The sequence below is a fragment of the Colobus angolensis genome, unplaced genomic scaffold (assembly GCF_000951035.1).
Source record: "Colobus angolensis palliatus isolate OR3802 unplaced genomic scaffold, Cang.pa_1.0 Scaffold382, whole genome shotgun sequence".
Classification (NCBI taxonomy): Eukaryota; Metazoa; Chordata; class Mammalia; order Primates; family Cercopithecidae; genus Colobus; species Colobus angolensis.
In genome coordinates, this window is record NW_012117177.1 from 411,763 (window position 1) to 427,729 (window position 15,967).

At 39.4% G+C, this 15,967-nt stretch overlaps 1 protein-coding gene across 3 annotated transcripts; it reads right to left on the reverse strand.

Annotated features, from left to right (window-relative positions):
• Nucleotides 1-6,233: 6,233 nt before the first annotated feature.
• Nucleotides 6,234-8,439, reverse strand: TCEAL8 (transcription elongation factor A (SII)-like 8). 3 transcript variants are annotated; one of them, XM_011954417.1, is made up of 3 exons: nucleotides 8,324-8,439; nucleotides 7,855-7,927; nucleotides 6,234-7,257 (listed from the first exon to the last, which is right to left on the reverse strand). In XM_011954417.1, exon 3 carries the CDS (start codon nucleotides 7,217-7,219, stop codon nucleotides 6,866-6,868), a length of 354 nt encoding a protein of 117 aa, XP_011809807.1. In that variant the 5' UTR covers nucleotides 7,220-7,257; nucleotides 7,855-7,927; nucleotides 8,324-8,439; the 3' UTR covers nucleotides 6,234-6,865. The 3 variants fall into 3 exon arrangements, with proteins under 3 accessions (XP_011809807.1, XP_011809808.1, XP_011809809.1); XM_011954418.1 differs by lacking the exon at nucleotides 7,855-7,927; XM_011954419.1 differs by lacking the exons at nucleotides 7,855-7,927; nucleotides 8,324-8,439 and adding an exon at nucleotides 7,635-7,675.
• Between the last annotated feature and the right edge of the window lie 7,528 nt (nucleotides 8,440-15,967).

The following is a 15,967-nucleotide window of genomic DNA, read 5'->3' on the forward strand; positions in this document are numbered from 1 at the left end:
AATTTCTTCATCTAGATTGTGTTTGCCAGTTCATATTTTGCCAATTGCTTTATCTTTCTCTCTCTATATATATATAACATATAATATATAATATATATATTTAACGTTGCTGAACTATTTGAAAACCAACTGTAGATGATGTAGACATCATCAAAATACTCCAGCATTTTATCTCCTGACAACAAGGACACTCTCCTAAACAACAATACAATTATCACATTCATAAAATTTAAAATTGATATAATACCATTATATAACCTACAATCCTTATTCAAACACTACGTGTAGTTGGTATGTCTTTTAATCTAGAACAGTTCTCTATCCATCTTTCTTTCATGACATTGACATTTTGCTGAGGATGTTAAACAACTGAAATTCTCATACATTGGTAGTATGAAATGATACAACCACTTTGGAAAACTGTTTAGCAATTTCATATCAAATTAAATGTTTACCTTTTCTATAATGCAGAAATTCCACTCCTAAGTATTTCCCAAGAGAAATGAAAACATATATTCACAAACAAGCTTTCACAAGAATGCTCACAGTGGTTATATTTATAATAGGCAAAAATGGATACAACTCATATGTCCAATAACATCTTGAATAGATATACCAAATTTTGTATATTCACACTATGCAGTACTATACAACAATAATTTTTTGAAAGAATAAACAACTAATACATAAAATTATAAGGATGAATCTTAAAAACATTATATTGAGTGAAAGATGCTGACACAAATGAATACATACTGTGTGATTCCAATTATCTGAAGTTCTACAACAGAAAAATTTGTAGAAATAACCTAAGTGGTTACTGGAGAAAAAGTGGCTGGGAAGAGGGGCAGAAAACTTCCTGGAGTGATTAGAAATATTCTATTTTACACAGTTAATTGTATATAATTGCACACTTAAGATCTGTGCATTTCCCTGTATGTGAATTTTACCTCATTTTTTAAAAGAGTATAAATTGGAATACAAGCATCATGAAGGCAGAAACTTTGTTTTGTACACTATGTTTCAAGACCTAGTCAAAGGCCAAAGCAGTTAGCAGGAGCTCAATAAATGTCAAAACTACAAGAAGCAGGCCTTGGAAATCATCTACATCAATGGTTGTGAAATGCATAATAGAGATTTTTACTCTCAATCCTAGATAATATAGGTATGTCTTGTATTTTAAAACCATGTATAATAAGCCATGTTATTAATCTACTTTCTGGGTTACCAAGAATCCTGTTGATCAATTACAAGAGTTCTGAAGTAAGAAAATGGCTATATCAACAGATTTTCCTGACTCTCAATCCCAGGCTTTCCCTGCCTTTTCATACTGCCTCCACTTTACATGGTGAACCTCCAGTTTTAAGGGATAGATTGGCTAGAAGAGCTGTGTATGTGTCCATACAGGGTCATGTCCATATGGCTGGATAATATTTATCTTGGTCCAAGTGGTCAATTTGGGCAGGCAGTTGAATATAGAGGGTTTCTTTTTTGTTTGTTGTTGTTGTTGTTGTTTGTTTGTTTTTGAGACGGAGTCTGGCGCTCTGTCGCCCAGGCTGGAGTGCAGTGGCCAGATCTCAGCTCACTGCAAGCTCCGCCTCCCTGGTTCACGCCATTCTCCTGCCTCAGCTTCCCGAGTAGCTGGGACTACAGCCGCCCGCTACCTCGCCCGGCTAGTTTTTTGTATTTTTTTTAGTAGAGACTGGGTTTCACCGTGTTAGCCAGGATGGTCTCGATCTCCTGACCTCGTGATCCGCCCGCCTCGGCCTCCCAAAGTGCTGGGATTACAGGCTTGAGCCATCGCGCCGGGCCGAATATAGAGGTTTAAGGAGAAAAGTTTACGATGCATGAATGGATTTTGGCTTGCACAGTTTTACACATTGTAGGCTTCCAGTAAATATTTGTTGAATGAGTAAATAAATGAAATGTGAACTTGGGAGCCTCAAGAAAATGCAACTGAAGGCATAGCCTTCCATTATTTCTCTACACTTACATATTTTTAAAGCGGTACTGGAAATCAGTTTCATAATGGTCTTTGAAATTTATGTTTATTACTACTGTATATTTTTGAAAATTAACATACATTTATTGGAGAATATTTAGAAAGTAGTTATGAATTGCCACCATGTGACCAAAGACAGAACTACAGCATTAATTTAGTTGACAAGGAAAAGTGGCAAGCCGGGACCCACAGAAATCTAACATTTTACCAGGTTATTCTTAGAAGTAAGATGAAACAGGTAGCAAATGACGAATTGGAAGAGCCAACAGCCCCTGTATCAGCTAAAGCAAAAGGAGAAACGGAATTATACTGTTTTCAACTTTATGACTTTTTTTCTAATTGTAAAAGCTCCACACGCTCCTTGAAAAAAATAAAACTGAAAATACAGAGGATGAAGATGAAACTACAAATTTCCCATAATAGTGCCATCTAGAAATATCCACTTCAAGTATTTTGATATTTATCCTTAAACTGTGTGTGCGTGTGTGTGTGTTCTGAAGCAGGTTTTTTCCATGTTAATGATATATTTCTATATTATATTTTGCAATTCATGATAGTTAAGATTTTTCCTCACGATTTGAAATTTTTCTGGCAGGTAACTAAATAAAATGGAAATGTGGAGGAATTTTTTTCTCATCCTGCAATAAAGAAACAGCATCAGAGTGCATAAATAATGTAAATGTTTATAGAATTCAATTATTGTTTTTCAATTCCAAATGAATGACCATTATTATATTTAGCTTATACAAAAGTTGCTTCTTTTATGCAAGAAAGGAGGTTGGATGAAACGAATGAGATTAGGCTTTTGCTTTAGAAGGGTGGCATGGGGTCAAGAAAGCACAGACTTTCTCAGTTCCTATTTGAATATTATCTTAACATCATCTGATGATAATGATGATGATGATGACACTGATAATAATGATTACTGCAGATCTAACATTCTCTGAAGTCCTATTATATGCCAGGCATTTCATACAGTTTTCTGCATTATTTCTCACAATACAGTCTTGTAGGTTATATATGGTCATACCCATTTTATAGATGAATGTACCAATTTGACCTCACACTTCTTATGAGCAGGAAATCCCATTCTTTTCCTATTATATTGGGTCCACCTTTTTAGATGATGGACTTCCAGGGCAAAGTAACTGATTATGTCAAATCTTCTCAGTATGTGACCTGTCCCCAACCAGAATCCATTGAATATTTACTCAATACCATCCCTGGATGATGATGATGATGATGATGATAATGATGTTGACAGCAATGATGGTGGTAGAGAGGACATTTTCTGTTTGATCTAAGAGTCTTATGTCTGGGGACCCCATGAATGGCCAGGTCTCCAAGAAGGTAGTTATCCTCCAAGAAAGAGGATAAACAATTTATACAAGGTCACATACCAATAAGGAGAAGAGCCCAAACTGGAACCCAGGTTTATCTGACACTACGGCCATATACTTAAATCACTTTTTTCCTTCCTAAACCCAAGGATTTGAATTTCATCTTTGTCTTATTGTTCAAACAATCCTTTAGGCTGTCAGAAATTTCATAATGTTTCCTCAAATGACAGACCTAAAGAGCAAGGCTCACAGTTGGATTACTTTCTGCATGATCAATGCCTTAAAAAGGCATCTTCACACCAATTCGCAGTTTGACTGTCCTGAACCCCAAGTTGTGAGCTGGGCCTGCAGTACAAGTGGGTTTTCAGAGAGGAGGGGACACCTGTTTTCTCCTGAGTTATTAGACCGCATGTCTTTGAAAGTTCCCTTTACGTGGTGTCTCCTGTGCTTCAGGGCCTGAGCTGGCTCAGGCATCAGATGCACTGCACCAGGAAGACACAGAGCTAAAGTCCTTGCAGAACCAACCAAACAGACCAGTGCACATCGAGGCCCTTCTGGGAGTCTGCGCAAGGTGGGTGGGAGAGGGATGGTGAGGTTTTGTGTGCTGTCTAACTCTGTTTTTGCCCCAGTTGTCTTGTGGGCTACTTCACTGGACTCTGAGAGAAGGGTCAGACCCTTCTGCTTCAACCCCAAGTTACCTGGTCAGACCTGTTCAGACATCTGCTTGCTCAAAGATTATCCCAACCAATGTTTTCAACTGGGAAGTTATGGAGCTTTTTCTTTTCCCCTACAAAATGTTCCCCAGAAGAGAAAGGGAGAAGGAGGGAAAGGCAAAGTGCTCTGACCTGAAATAGGACAGTAATCCTCCTCCACATATGTCTGTTCAGGATAGCCTGGCCGTTAGCCTTAGGAGAGCCTAGTACCTGCTGCAGACTGGAGTGGAGGGACAAAGTCAGAAGTGTTGCTCGGGCCAACCCTTTAACATCCTGTCTGAGCACCATCCTCTGAGGGCTGGGGGGAGGATTTATCCTCTCGTAAAACTGGTTCTGGTGAACCTGGAACTTTATCTCACTCCAGTTAGAATTCCAGTTCGACCAGTACCTATCAGGCTGCCATCACCTTGAAGAATGGTCTGGAGACATGAAGATTCCCTGAAAATGACATCATATAGTGAAAAAATAAAAACAGAAGAAAGCCAAGGGTGCAGGGTTGGCTCAATTGTTTTTTTGAGATGATTACTAAAAGATAATTTTGAATTTATTTCTGATACATTTTACTCATACTGGGAGGAGGCAATGCATGGCTAAACATGGTGTTCACTCAATAAAAAGGCATCTTATGTTACATTCCTCCCCATAGCTTTTTATGTTGTCTTTCTTTGTTAACAGGAACCTTATACATTTTTTGTATAGATGTGTCCATCTTTTCCTTTAAAAATTCATACTTAAAACAATAAATGCTTATATAGGCCTTCTATTTCCTGAATGTCAGCAAGCATTCACCAAGATTTCCTGCCAATTATTATGTACTTAATATTTGTAATAATGAAAAGCATATTGTATTACTAGTGGTTCTCATTCTTCAATCCGTATCATTATCACCTGCAGGAGTTTGCAAGCTACAATTTTACAGCCTACCTCCAGAAAATGTGGGTCAGTGGGCCTTATGTGGGGCCCAGACATCAGCATTTTCAAGATACTCCCCAGCAGATTCTGATGCAGGTGATTATGTGAGATACTTTGATAATAAAACATTTAGAGTACAATCTATTCTCTACCCTGTTTCTTCTTGGAATTGCTTGTCATAACTCTAGAGAAATAAAAATACTTGTAGATTATTCAGCGAGTAATCTGATTTGGACAAACCTGCTAGCTCTTAGTAGCAATCAAAAAATCAATTAAATATTAAAACACAATGTGCCAGTTAAACACCTACAAGTATCCATATGTGGGATACCAAGAGGAAGAGGTAGTCTTTGCTTGTTCTACAGGGGAAATATAATCTCTAATATTTATATAATAGTATTCTACTTCAAGTATATTTATAAGGTTCTTACCGACTTTGAAAGTTTTTTTTAACCACAGGTCAACAGGAGAAGAGATGGAATTAAGGGGACTGTTCCTTAGATCTGTTCCCTGCATCACTTTGTGCAATTTATATATGTTCCCCAACAGTCTTCTGAACTAGTAAGGCCTGCCCAGGAGCCTTCAGGAAGAGATCATCCCAAGAGGACAAATCCTCATTCCTTAGACTTAGAGCAAAAACTGTGATTACAACATGATGTCTTTGACTCAAACTTATACCCCAGTCCAAATCCCAAATGGAGTCATCACATCTGACTCCTGTGGAGAGGAAGGGTCTTGTGATTGAAAACAGAAGGGGTTGTTTTGCTAAGGGCTCCGAAGGACATTGTGGCCCAAGCAACCCTAGAGAAGTCCCACCTGTGTTAAGTATCACTATAAAGCAGAGAGAAGCTTTAGAAGACAGTGAGAGTTCAACCTACTGAGGACTCCAGGGAACTCGGTGGAGTTTTGGCCCCCAAGGACTGCAGTGCATCAGCAGGAGTGGGGCCAGCAGAGAGCACAGCACTCAGCAGAAGAGGCAGCAATGTTGGGCAGGCATGGCAGGACCCAAGGGAGGAGACAGGGTTCACTAGCAGAGGACTGATAGGGAAGCCCCCACCTCTGCCTACAGGACTTGTTCCTGAGTACAAATCACGTCATGCCAGGCCCTCCCTTAAATATTGGTGCTTCTATAGTGGGTTGGGATTCCGTATGCATGGATGGGAACGAGATCCCACTGAGCACAGCTGTTACTGCCTCATTTGTTCCCCACTGCAGCCCCGTGAAGCAAATATTTTCCCCATGAAAAGACTGAGTCTTAAACGTGTGTATCTGTAATAATTGCCAGTTTATTCCTCTGGCTAAGAGATCCAGAGGTAATTTGAGGTTTACATTTCTTTTTTATTGTTCTTTCATCAAGAGTTTGGATGCCCCCGTTGCCCTCATAAGCTGGTTGCAAATTATTTGACTCTTACTTGTAAAAAAAATCCTTAATTCTTTTTGTGTGTGAGACACGTGTTCATTAAAAAGCACATATAATATAAGCAAAAAGAATAAAAAGAAGAAAACAAAATTTCACACCACACAGAAATAAGCTTGGTTAAGTTTTTGATATATGTTATATGGATGTATGTATACACACACGCACACAAAGTTTGGAATTTTATCCTATATATGTGAGCTGATATTAAATATGCTGCTTTGCCATAACCTGTTATGTTTTACTTTACAACATGGAATGAACACATTCCCATGCAAATGTGTGAAAGTTTCCAATTGAAAAATAGACCTGGAAAATGGGTCAAAATCCAAAATCCAATGAGATGCTGGTACCAAGAAACAAACTATCTAAAACAAAATTTCATCAGATTATTAAAAGGAAAATGGAGGTCAAAGATACATCAGAAAATGCTAACAGAAAGAAAGCTGGGGCCAGATTTTAATATTAGGCAAAAATGAATTCAAGGCCTAAAGCACACAGGATAAGGACGGCTGCGTGAATGTCTTTGCTTCCAATGCATCATTACAAACTTGTTTCTTACTCTTCTTATCTCTTCCCTAAGCCTTTCAAGCTCATCTACTCCTCTTATCATTTCTTCAGGGTTCAAATGCCTAACGGGTGTGTCCTCTTTAAATCCCTGGCCAGGCTGATTCGGCTCTCCTCTGGGGTTTCCTTCTGCCTCCTGGTTTATACCTTCTTCGGAAGGTTGAGGATTTCCTTCTGCCTCCTCTGGTACATCCTCCAAAGGGCGATCTTCCTCGGCCTTTGGCATGTTCTGTGGTTTTCCCTCATTTTCTTCACAAGACTTTTGCATATTGAGTATTTTTAATTTCCTTTTTGAATAAATTAATCCTAGAAAACAAGGAAACAAAACTACTAGATTCCAGGCAAACAGACCAGCAGCCAGAGTACGGGGTCCCCTAGCGACTGGCCTTTTCTGACTCAGTACCCTAATTGTCAAAAGTTTTCCAACTAGAGAAAGCTGGATCCTCAGGCTCAGAACTCCCCTGACTCCACCTCCCTTCCCGCCCCCTTTCGTTCCAGCTCCATCTTTCTCCTCCTGCTCCTGCCCACCATCTTCCCAGCAGGCCCTGCTACAAGCCTCTCCTAATACTGAAATGGGAGCAGTACGGAAGCAATTAACCCTTCTCCCGCCTCTGGTCTCCAACACTCCCGCCCTTCAGACTTTCCCAAGCTCTCTCAAGCTCTCTCAACCTCCAGCCTCTCACCTGAGAGGGTTGGTCCAGTCTCTGGTCTCCCCTCCCAGTTCAGCGTCTCTTAAACCTCCCCCTCCCCCGCCTCATTTCCGCTGCAGGCTCGGCACCGGCCTCTGGCGCTTAATCCGGATGGGGAGGGGCTGTTGCGACCCCGGGATGTGCTTTGGTGTCACTCACACTTCCACCCCCACCCAAAGAGACACGAAGCAATTGCACCTTTACAAAAACTGACCTGCAGGGATTCAGGGGATTTTCCTCTCTCTTCCCTCACCTCGATTTGTGTCGCGCCCAAAAAACCAAATATCCTGCAGACAGATGGGAGTGTTTGGTGAGCAGGCTAGTACCTGGATCACGGGTCTCTTTCATGATTCTAGGCCTTGTTGGTGTAAAGTTTCCCACTCATCCTCGCCCTCCTTTTATGGCAACCCCGCCCTCATCCGTGCCCACCGTTTTTCTGCAAGCAGGGAGTAGGAAAAGCAAGTTTCTTCCAAACAGTTTCTATGCCTCTCTCTCAGGACCCTTAATTAACTACCCTTCTCTCTCTCCACCCGCCATCCCCCACCAAACAGCCCCAAATTTCCTGCACAAAATGGGAGTTTGGCGGAACAGCAGTGAGGAAAGCAGTGCCGGCCCCGCTTGCTTTCTGCTCTCGGCCTCCTCGACCCCAGGGTCTCCAGGTCAGCGCCCACCTTTATACTAACCTGAAAGGATCTTGGGCACTTTTCTCCTTCTTCAGCAATAGGGAGCTGCTACAGGGAAACAGGCCCTGGACTATAAGGACTTCTGCACACGTCGACTCCTGGTCACGTGAGAGTCGCGTCATCACTGAGCTCGAGTCCCCAGTTACCCCTCCCATTAACACTGCAGCCCGCCCGCTGCGTTCCCTCCACTTGATACTGTCAATCTTTTTTCGTATTTGCCAATCAGAGACAATAAACTGTTATCTTCTCCCTGGAGTATTTATTCGCCTTTCTCAGATTACCAGGAGGATCAGCCTTTTAGGGGTAATCGATCATTTCTCCTTCTTTGGGGAATCATCTCTTTCTCCTGCTCCCAATACTCCCACCTCCCCTCCTCCAAGACCCCTACAGTCCACCATTTCCCCTGGAATCCTATCCAGCATTGAAATGGACAAAGGTGGTAGATCGGGAAGCGGGGCTGGAAAAGAATCTAAGGTTGAAAGTGGAGGATTTGACTAGCCCTCTTGAATAGCTTTCTGTTGTGTTCTATGTTTTCAGCAATCAGCGTACTTTTAAAAATGGCATCAGAAAACGGATGCCTCATAAGCAATATGTAACACTTAATATGGAGGATAAATTAGTTATATCAATGTGTAAGACTTTGGAAAAGTTTTCTAATGGCTGGAAATGAAATGACAGTATTCATAACATATTGATGTGTTAGAATTTTTTAAAATCTTACCAAATGGCACTTAAAAAATTGACTCCCAAATTAATGTGTGGAAGGAGGCCCAGTTTTCTCTTGTTGGCAATTTTGTATAGGTAATCTACTACTCTTTCTATTTCTGGCAGAACTCAAGTTATCAAGTGTTCGATGTCTGATCTTTTTCATTGATGACCGCTGGTAGCATCCACTAAGGTTTCACTTGGAGGCTTCAGACAGACTTCCTCCCCATTTCCTCTGTAGGATTCAGTATCTTGTTAATCAGATAAGTCCACAGAAAAGCTTGCTTTCCACTGAGTAAAATTATTTTGGAACTCAAAGAAATATGTTTCTTGGAAAACATTTTGTTGTTGGGAAATATATACTCATGAAACACTCAGAAAAGAAAGAGTTCCCTGTATCTCACCATCAGGCATGAGGCTTCTTTGCGTGGCATTTTCATTCATTCATGGCACTCTTGAGATAGTCTGGTATCATCCACTGTGTCCCATTAAAAGAACTATTGGCATGCATAATTGTTATGATTAGAAAGCAAAGAGAACAACCTTGCTGTAAAAACTAATATTAAACAGGAAACTGATATCCCTGCAACTCAGAATCCACTGGTACTTGGAAGGATGGTGGTGCCTGGAGTGGCATTCTGGCCAATGGAGCCAGCTGGAGAGTCAGAAGAAGGCAGAGGGGGTCTTTTGTCTAGGGTGGTCACAGCAGGATACCTCAGTCAACAATAACACCCACCGGAGAAGAGAAAGGAAGGGTTGGAAAAAATAAATATTTTTTGGACTTAATGATTCATAGTTGAAGCATGACAAATTTCTTCCACACTTGAGGGATAAATGTTCTATTGTTTGAGAGAGAGCTTTTTAATATAAGTATAACTAGCAAATTATAAAGATTTAATCATTACCTGTCACCAAATGTTTCCACTCTTTTAAATGTAACCAATTTAGTGAGGAACAACTCTGATCTTTTAAAAGAAAAATTATCAGCAGCAAAATGGACTTTGTGTGTGTGTACACTTCTATGAAGTTTAACCAATGTATAGATTTGTTTAACCACCACTGCAATCAGATTACAGTTCAATCACCCCCAGAAACTCCTGCATGCTGTCTCTCGTAGTCCTATTTTACTGCCTTCTCTAAACTCTGGCAACCACTAATATATTCCCCATTACTATACTTTTGTCTTATTCACAATATTATGTAAATGATTTCATTTTCAAATTTCTGTGCACTGGCTTCTTTTGGGATTGGCTTCTTTCACTCAGCATAATGCCCTGAACATTCATTTAAGTTGTTGCATGTATCAATAGTTTATTCTTCTCTTTCTGCTGAGTAGTATTCTGTTATTTAGCTATTCCACAGTTTGCTTATTCATTCACCTGCTGAAGGACATTTGAGTTGTACCCAGCTCTAAGCAATTATGAAAAGAACTGCTATAAACATCCATGTACAGATTTAGCCCCTTATTGCTTCACTTCTGGACTTCCTACCTCCAGTGCCTCCCTCTCTTGCTTTAATCCACCTTATACATTACCTTGTCCCTGCTTTCAATGGTCATTCTCCTGCTCAGTGACCCTGGATGGTAACCCCACCACTCACCACATAAATCCTACACTCCTTATCTTGACATTCAGCCTCTCACCACATAAATCCTACACTCCTTATCTTGACATTCAGCCTCCATCAGAATTGAGCCTCAGGACATGTTTCTAGCCTCATCATCTCCTTCTCTGCCCCATCCAAAATAAACCCTTACTTCAGTGTCTACAGAAACGGTGAGATCAAATTAAAAATTTAAGAAATAATAATATTAAACCCTTAGTCACTGTGCCCAAGCATGCCTTATACTTTTCTCTTTGTCATTGTTTGCCATTTTCTTCTTCCTGATTGCCCTCCTCTTCCTCCTAGATCCTGGTCCTGCTTGTTCTTAGAGGCCAAGACCTAATCATCCAGCCTCTGAAGCTGGAAGTGATCTCTCCCTCCTCTGTCATTGCTGCACATGAGATCTGCACCTTTCATGTAACCCTTAACAAAGGTTACCTTGTGCCTTTCCATGTGTGTGTGTGTGTTGGGAGTGGAGGGTATCTAACCAGGAAGATGGTCAGATGTGAGTTGAGGGTAGGGAGGAAGGATCAGGCTCCAGCTATTATGCTTCTTTGGTGGTTCTAGTACTGTTAAACACTGGGTCTCTCAGGCATCTCAGGGTCTCAGAAAGAGCTATTTGCCATTTGGCTCACAGACAAACTTCATTTTGCCTGCACAAAATTGAAGCAGAAGTTTTATTGTACTCTCTTTTACTTATTCTGCTTTACACATAGCCACAGCAATACTAATACCATGTTTATGGAGCTATTGGCAAAGGTTATTGACCTTGTCTTCCTAAATACTCACAGTAGAGATTAGTTAGCTCACTGGTACACACCTGACAAAGAGTCAGGTGATACAGGCCTTCACCTTCATCCTTGTTCCTGCGCAATTTCAGTGTGTCAATATAACACTCAGCTACCTTTGAAATTAAGTCAATCAGAGTAGATTTTAAATATAAGTAAATTTTTGAAAATAGCATTCTACTGAAGTAAAAACTGTATCTTTTTAAAAAGGAAAGAAAAAGGTGTACACATTAATTTTAACAATAAGGGTATGAGTTCTGGAGAGTAGAAACCCTGGGCCTCTGAGCCAATCAATGTCCTGTTTTTGTGCACCAAGAGAGCACTAGAAATAGTTCCAAAGTCCAAAGTCCTCCAGGTTATGTGAGAGGAGGAGAAAGCAGTCAGCATTTTACCATTTGAGTATCCAGAAAGCTCTTATATAAGACCATAGTATCCAGAATAGAGTTTTCTATGTTTCTTCCATAGTCTTGTGTTCTGATACTCTATATTTACCAACTCCTCCTGCATATGTTTTTCATTGCTGTTTCAAGGCTCATCCCATAGAACTTGAGCTGACCATTCTTATCTATCACTTCTTTAGCATGATCTGTATGGCTTGAAAGTATCACTCCTTACATGGCAAAATCTTCCCCAGATCCAAAGCTTTAGCTACCAGATCCTAAGGTGTGCACTCCAGCAGCCTCCATCTGAGATGATTTGCCCCTTCAGAATGAAAGCAGATTCACTACATTCCATCACTTGGCACAACCAAGGGTAGCCATGTTTTGGTGCAACTGGTACACACAGAGCCTGGGCTTATTTCTACTTAGATTGTGCTCCAGAAAGAAGAAACTCTTCTGCTATCCCCCATCACCACATTCCCTGACATAATGGTATGTTTTTCAAGTTTGGCAACAATACATTTCACAAATTCTGCAAAATATCCAGAAAAGTCATTGGCCACATTTAGGTAAGTGAATATAACTTGAAGCACAGCTTTTATGATACTTACGATCTTTTCCACATGATTCTGCACACTGCCTGAACTCACAGCTAAATGCTGCATACATTGTAGATGATTGTGGCAAGAAGTTTCTAGTTATCCAGAGCATAATACTTATGAATTGCTATGAACCTAAAGTGCTGCGTTGTAACTACTGCCATTTCAAATATCCCTGAGTGGGTTTGCTTATTTTTCTGAGACAGATTTTCCCTCTGTTGCCCAAGCTGGAATGCAGTGGCATAACAACTCGCTGCAGCCTTAACCTGCTGGGCTCAAGCCATCCTCACGCTCGGCCTCCCAAAGTGCTGGAATCACAGGCCTGACCATCATGCCTGACTGCTTAGACTTTTAATATGTAACAGCATGCTCAAGATCCACCTCAGCAAGATTTTTGAGATTGCTTTTCTTAAGGCTTGAGGTCTGCATCTATGTGGAGGATCATGCTGGGTTGGTGAAGAAGCACATCTCGCTGGCCAGGCAACTCTTTCCTGTGGCAGAAGCACAGTTGTGGGGGAGAGTGTGCTGTTGCTGCAGATCAGGTGCTTCTAAAAATTCAATTTATAATGCAAAGAAAGCTTTGCTGACCTCTTGATTCTGCATTAGTTGCCAGTGCCACATGACTCTTTAGACCCCGTATTTACCCATCCTAATACTTCCACCCTGTTTTGTTGGCTTTCTACTGTGTATCCCTCACTAGTCTTGAAGTGCCACAAGGACAAAAACTATATCTGGTTCAACTTTGTAAACCATTCCAATGTGGAAATGTCACGTTGGTGGAAAAAATTAAAATTTCCATTAGTATGGGAATTGTTAAATAAATTATAGTGTGGAAATTTTTCAGATATAAAAAGGAGTAAAATTATGCACATGTAGTGACATGAAATTTTATTAAAGCTATATTTTTTAGTGAAAAAAGTGGCAGAAAAATATTTAGAGAATAGTTCCATGCATATATACATATAGCACATACATATATATGTATACAGCTAGTTTAGTAAGTAGTTCCAATTTTTGATATAAATATGGAATTGTTTCATTTTTTTCTAGAAATTGCTGTCAATTGTGATCTGTCAAACCCCCCTTTCTCACTAGATAATAAGTTTCTTTAATGACATGTTCATGTTCACTTATTTCCTCAACTATTAGGTCACTTTCTTTCATTTAGAGTTTTATTTTGAGTTCTTAAGATTCAGTCTGTACCAAAGGCACCCAAAGAGAAGGAAAAAAAAGTCTGGTCTGTTTTTTGAACGTTTCATTTTGAAATAACTTTAGCTATAAGGAATGCCGCAATTTCCATATACCTTACACCCAACTTTGCCTAGTAATTATGATACATTTATAAAAACTAAGAAGTTACTGTTTATGCACTGCTATTAAATAAAAATGATTCATTCACCAGGTTTTCTACTAATGTCCTTTTTCTGTTCCAGGATTCAATTCAGGAAACAATGTTGCATTTAGCTAACATGTCTATTTAGTCTACCCTGTGCCAGTTTCTTAGTCTTTCCTTGTTTTTCATTACCTTGACACACTTTAAGAGTCAGGTATTTTGTAAAATGTTCCGCAGTTTGGGTTTTCTGATATTTTCTTATGATTAGATTGGGATTTTTGATTTTGAGAAAGAATACTACAGAGGTAAAGTGCCCTTTTCATCTAATGTCAGGATTATATGATATTAGAACGAATTGTCACTGGTGATGTTAACTTTGATCATTTGGTTAAGGTTCCCTTCTGGGTTTCTCCACTTGTAAAGTTACTATTTTTCCCTTTTCATACTACTCTTATTTGTTAGAAGCTAGTTTCTAACTGTAACCCATAGTAAAAAGGTGGGGAATTAAACTCTACCTCCTGGAGAGAGGAGTGTCAATGAATTTGTGAATACATGCTTGAAAACAACTACAGTAATCAATAAATATTTGGGGGCAGATAATTTAAGACTACGCAAATATACTGTGAATTTTGCCTGCAGCAATTACTGCTATGATGTGCTGATGGTGATTTTTTAAAATATCCCTCATTCCTTTTACATTGAATATTTCAAATTACCCTGTAAGAAGATTTTCCCATTCTCCCCCGCCCCCTTTATTTATTGATACAATTATTTCTTTCTGTCAGTATGACTCACGGATTTGTAAAAATTCTTTGGGCTATAATCCAATACTATCATTTGTTATTGCTATTGCTGTTCAAATTGTTTGAGCCTTGGCCATTGGGAGCTCTTTCAGGTGGGCTTTCTTTCATCGTTTTTCTGTCTCCTTGCTTTCTGGCACTGAAAGATGTACCAGATTCATCTTTTATCTTCCTTTTCCCAGCCCCATGATCAACCATTTATCCAGGGAGTCTTAGTTACTTTAATTGGATAATCATATTTAGTAATTAAGATCTGGGCATTGATTGTGCTAGTTACTATTGGGGTGTCATTGATTCTAGGACTTCTCAGTTGATAGAACAAGTAGATACATGTGTACCTGTATACTAAACAGTTTATACACACATACTTGCACATATATTAATTATATATACACATATATAAGCTCATACTGACACATTGACTCTAATCCATTACCACAAGTATTCATTTAGCTTTATCATCTCTTGCTTATTTTCACCTTCTATCTCTGGCAGTGAGAAACCTGGTTCTTCTTGTCTGTCATTTATTTACTTATTTAATTCTAGTGTATAAAGTAGTTTAAAATGGCTATCATGTACCCCATGAAAAATAAAATTCCCAACCAGAATACAACATTATGTACAGTTTTTTCTTGAGCTTTACAGTATGCAGTCAAAACAGTGGTTTCCAAAGCAAATTAGATCAGCTCCTTTTTCCCACACCCTTTTTAATGAAGTTATGTCATACATCTGTGATACAGTGAGATTCATGTGCCACAGTATGCTTTCCATTTTGGGTTCCCCCTACATTTTTAATTGACATAAAGCAAAAGTCACCTTTCATGTTTTGGCGGTTCTGTGGAATTCAACACATTCACAAAGTCATGCATCTACCACCATAGTATCTATACAGAAGAGTTTTAGTATCCTGAAATTTCCCTTGTGTGGTGCTTTTGTAGTCAACCCATCTTCCCAACTCTACCCCTGACAGCCTCTGTTTTGCATCCCTATAAATTAGCCTTTTCATAATGTCATGTAAATGAAATTGTACAATACACATCCTTTTGAATCTGGCTTCTTTCACTTAGCAATATACATTTGAGATGCATATTTGAATCAGTAGTTTGTTCCTCTTAATTACTGAATAGTATTCCATTCTACAGATACACCACAATTTGTTTATATTTTCACCAGCTATAGAACACCTGGGATATTTCCAGTTTTGAGAAATTATGAATAAAGCTGCTATGAACATTTCAGTACAGGTTTTTGTATGAACATACATTTTAATTTCACTTGGGTAAATACCTTGAAGTGGCATTGCTGGATTGTATGGCAATTGTATGTATAACTTTATAACAAATTGTCAAAATGATCTTTAAACTGGCTGTAACATTTTGCATTCCAAAGAGCAATGAATGAGAATTTCTTTTGTTCCACAGCCTCACTAGAATTTGT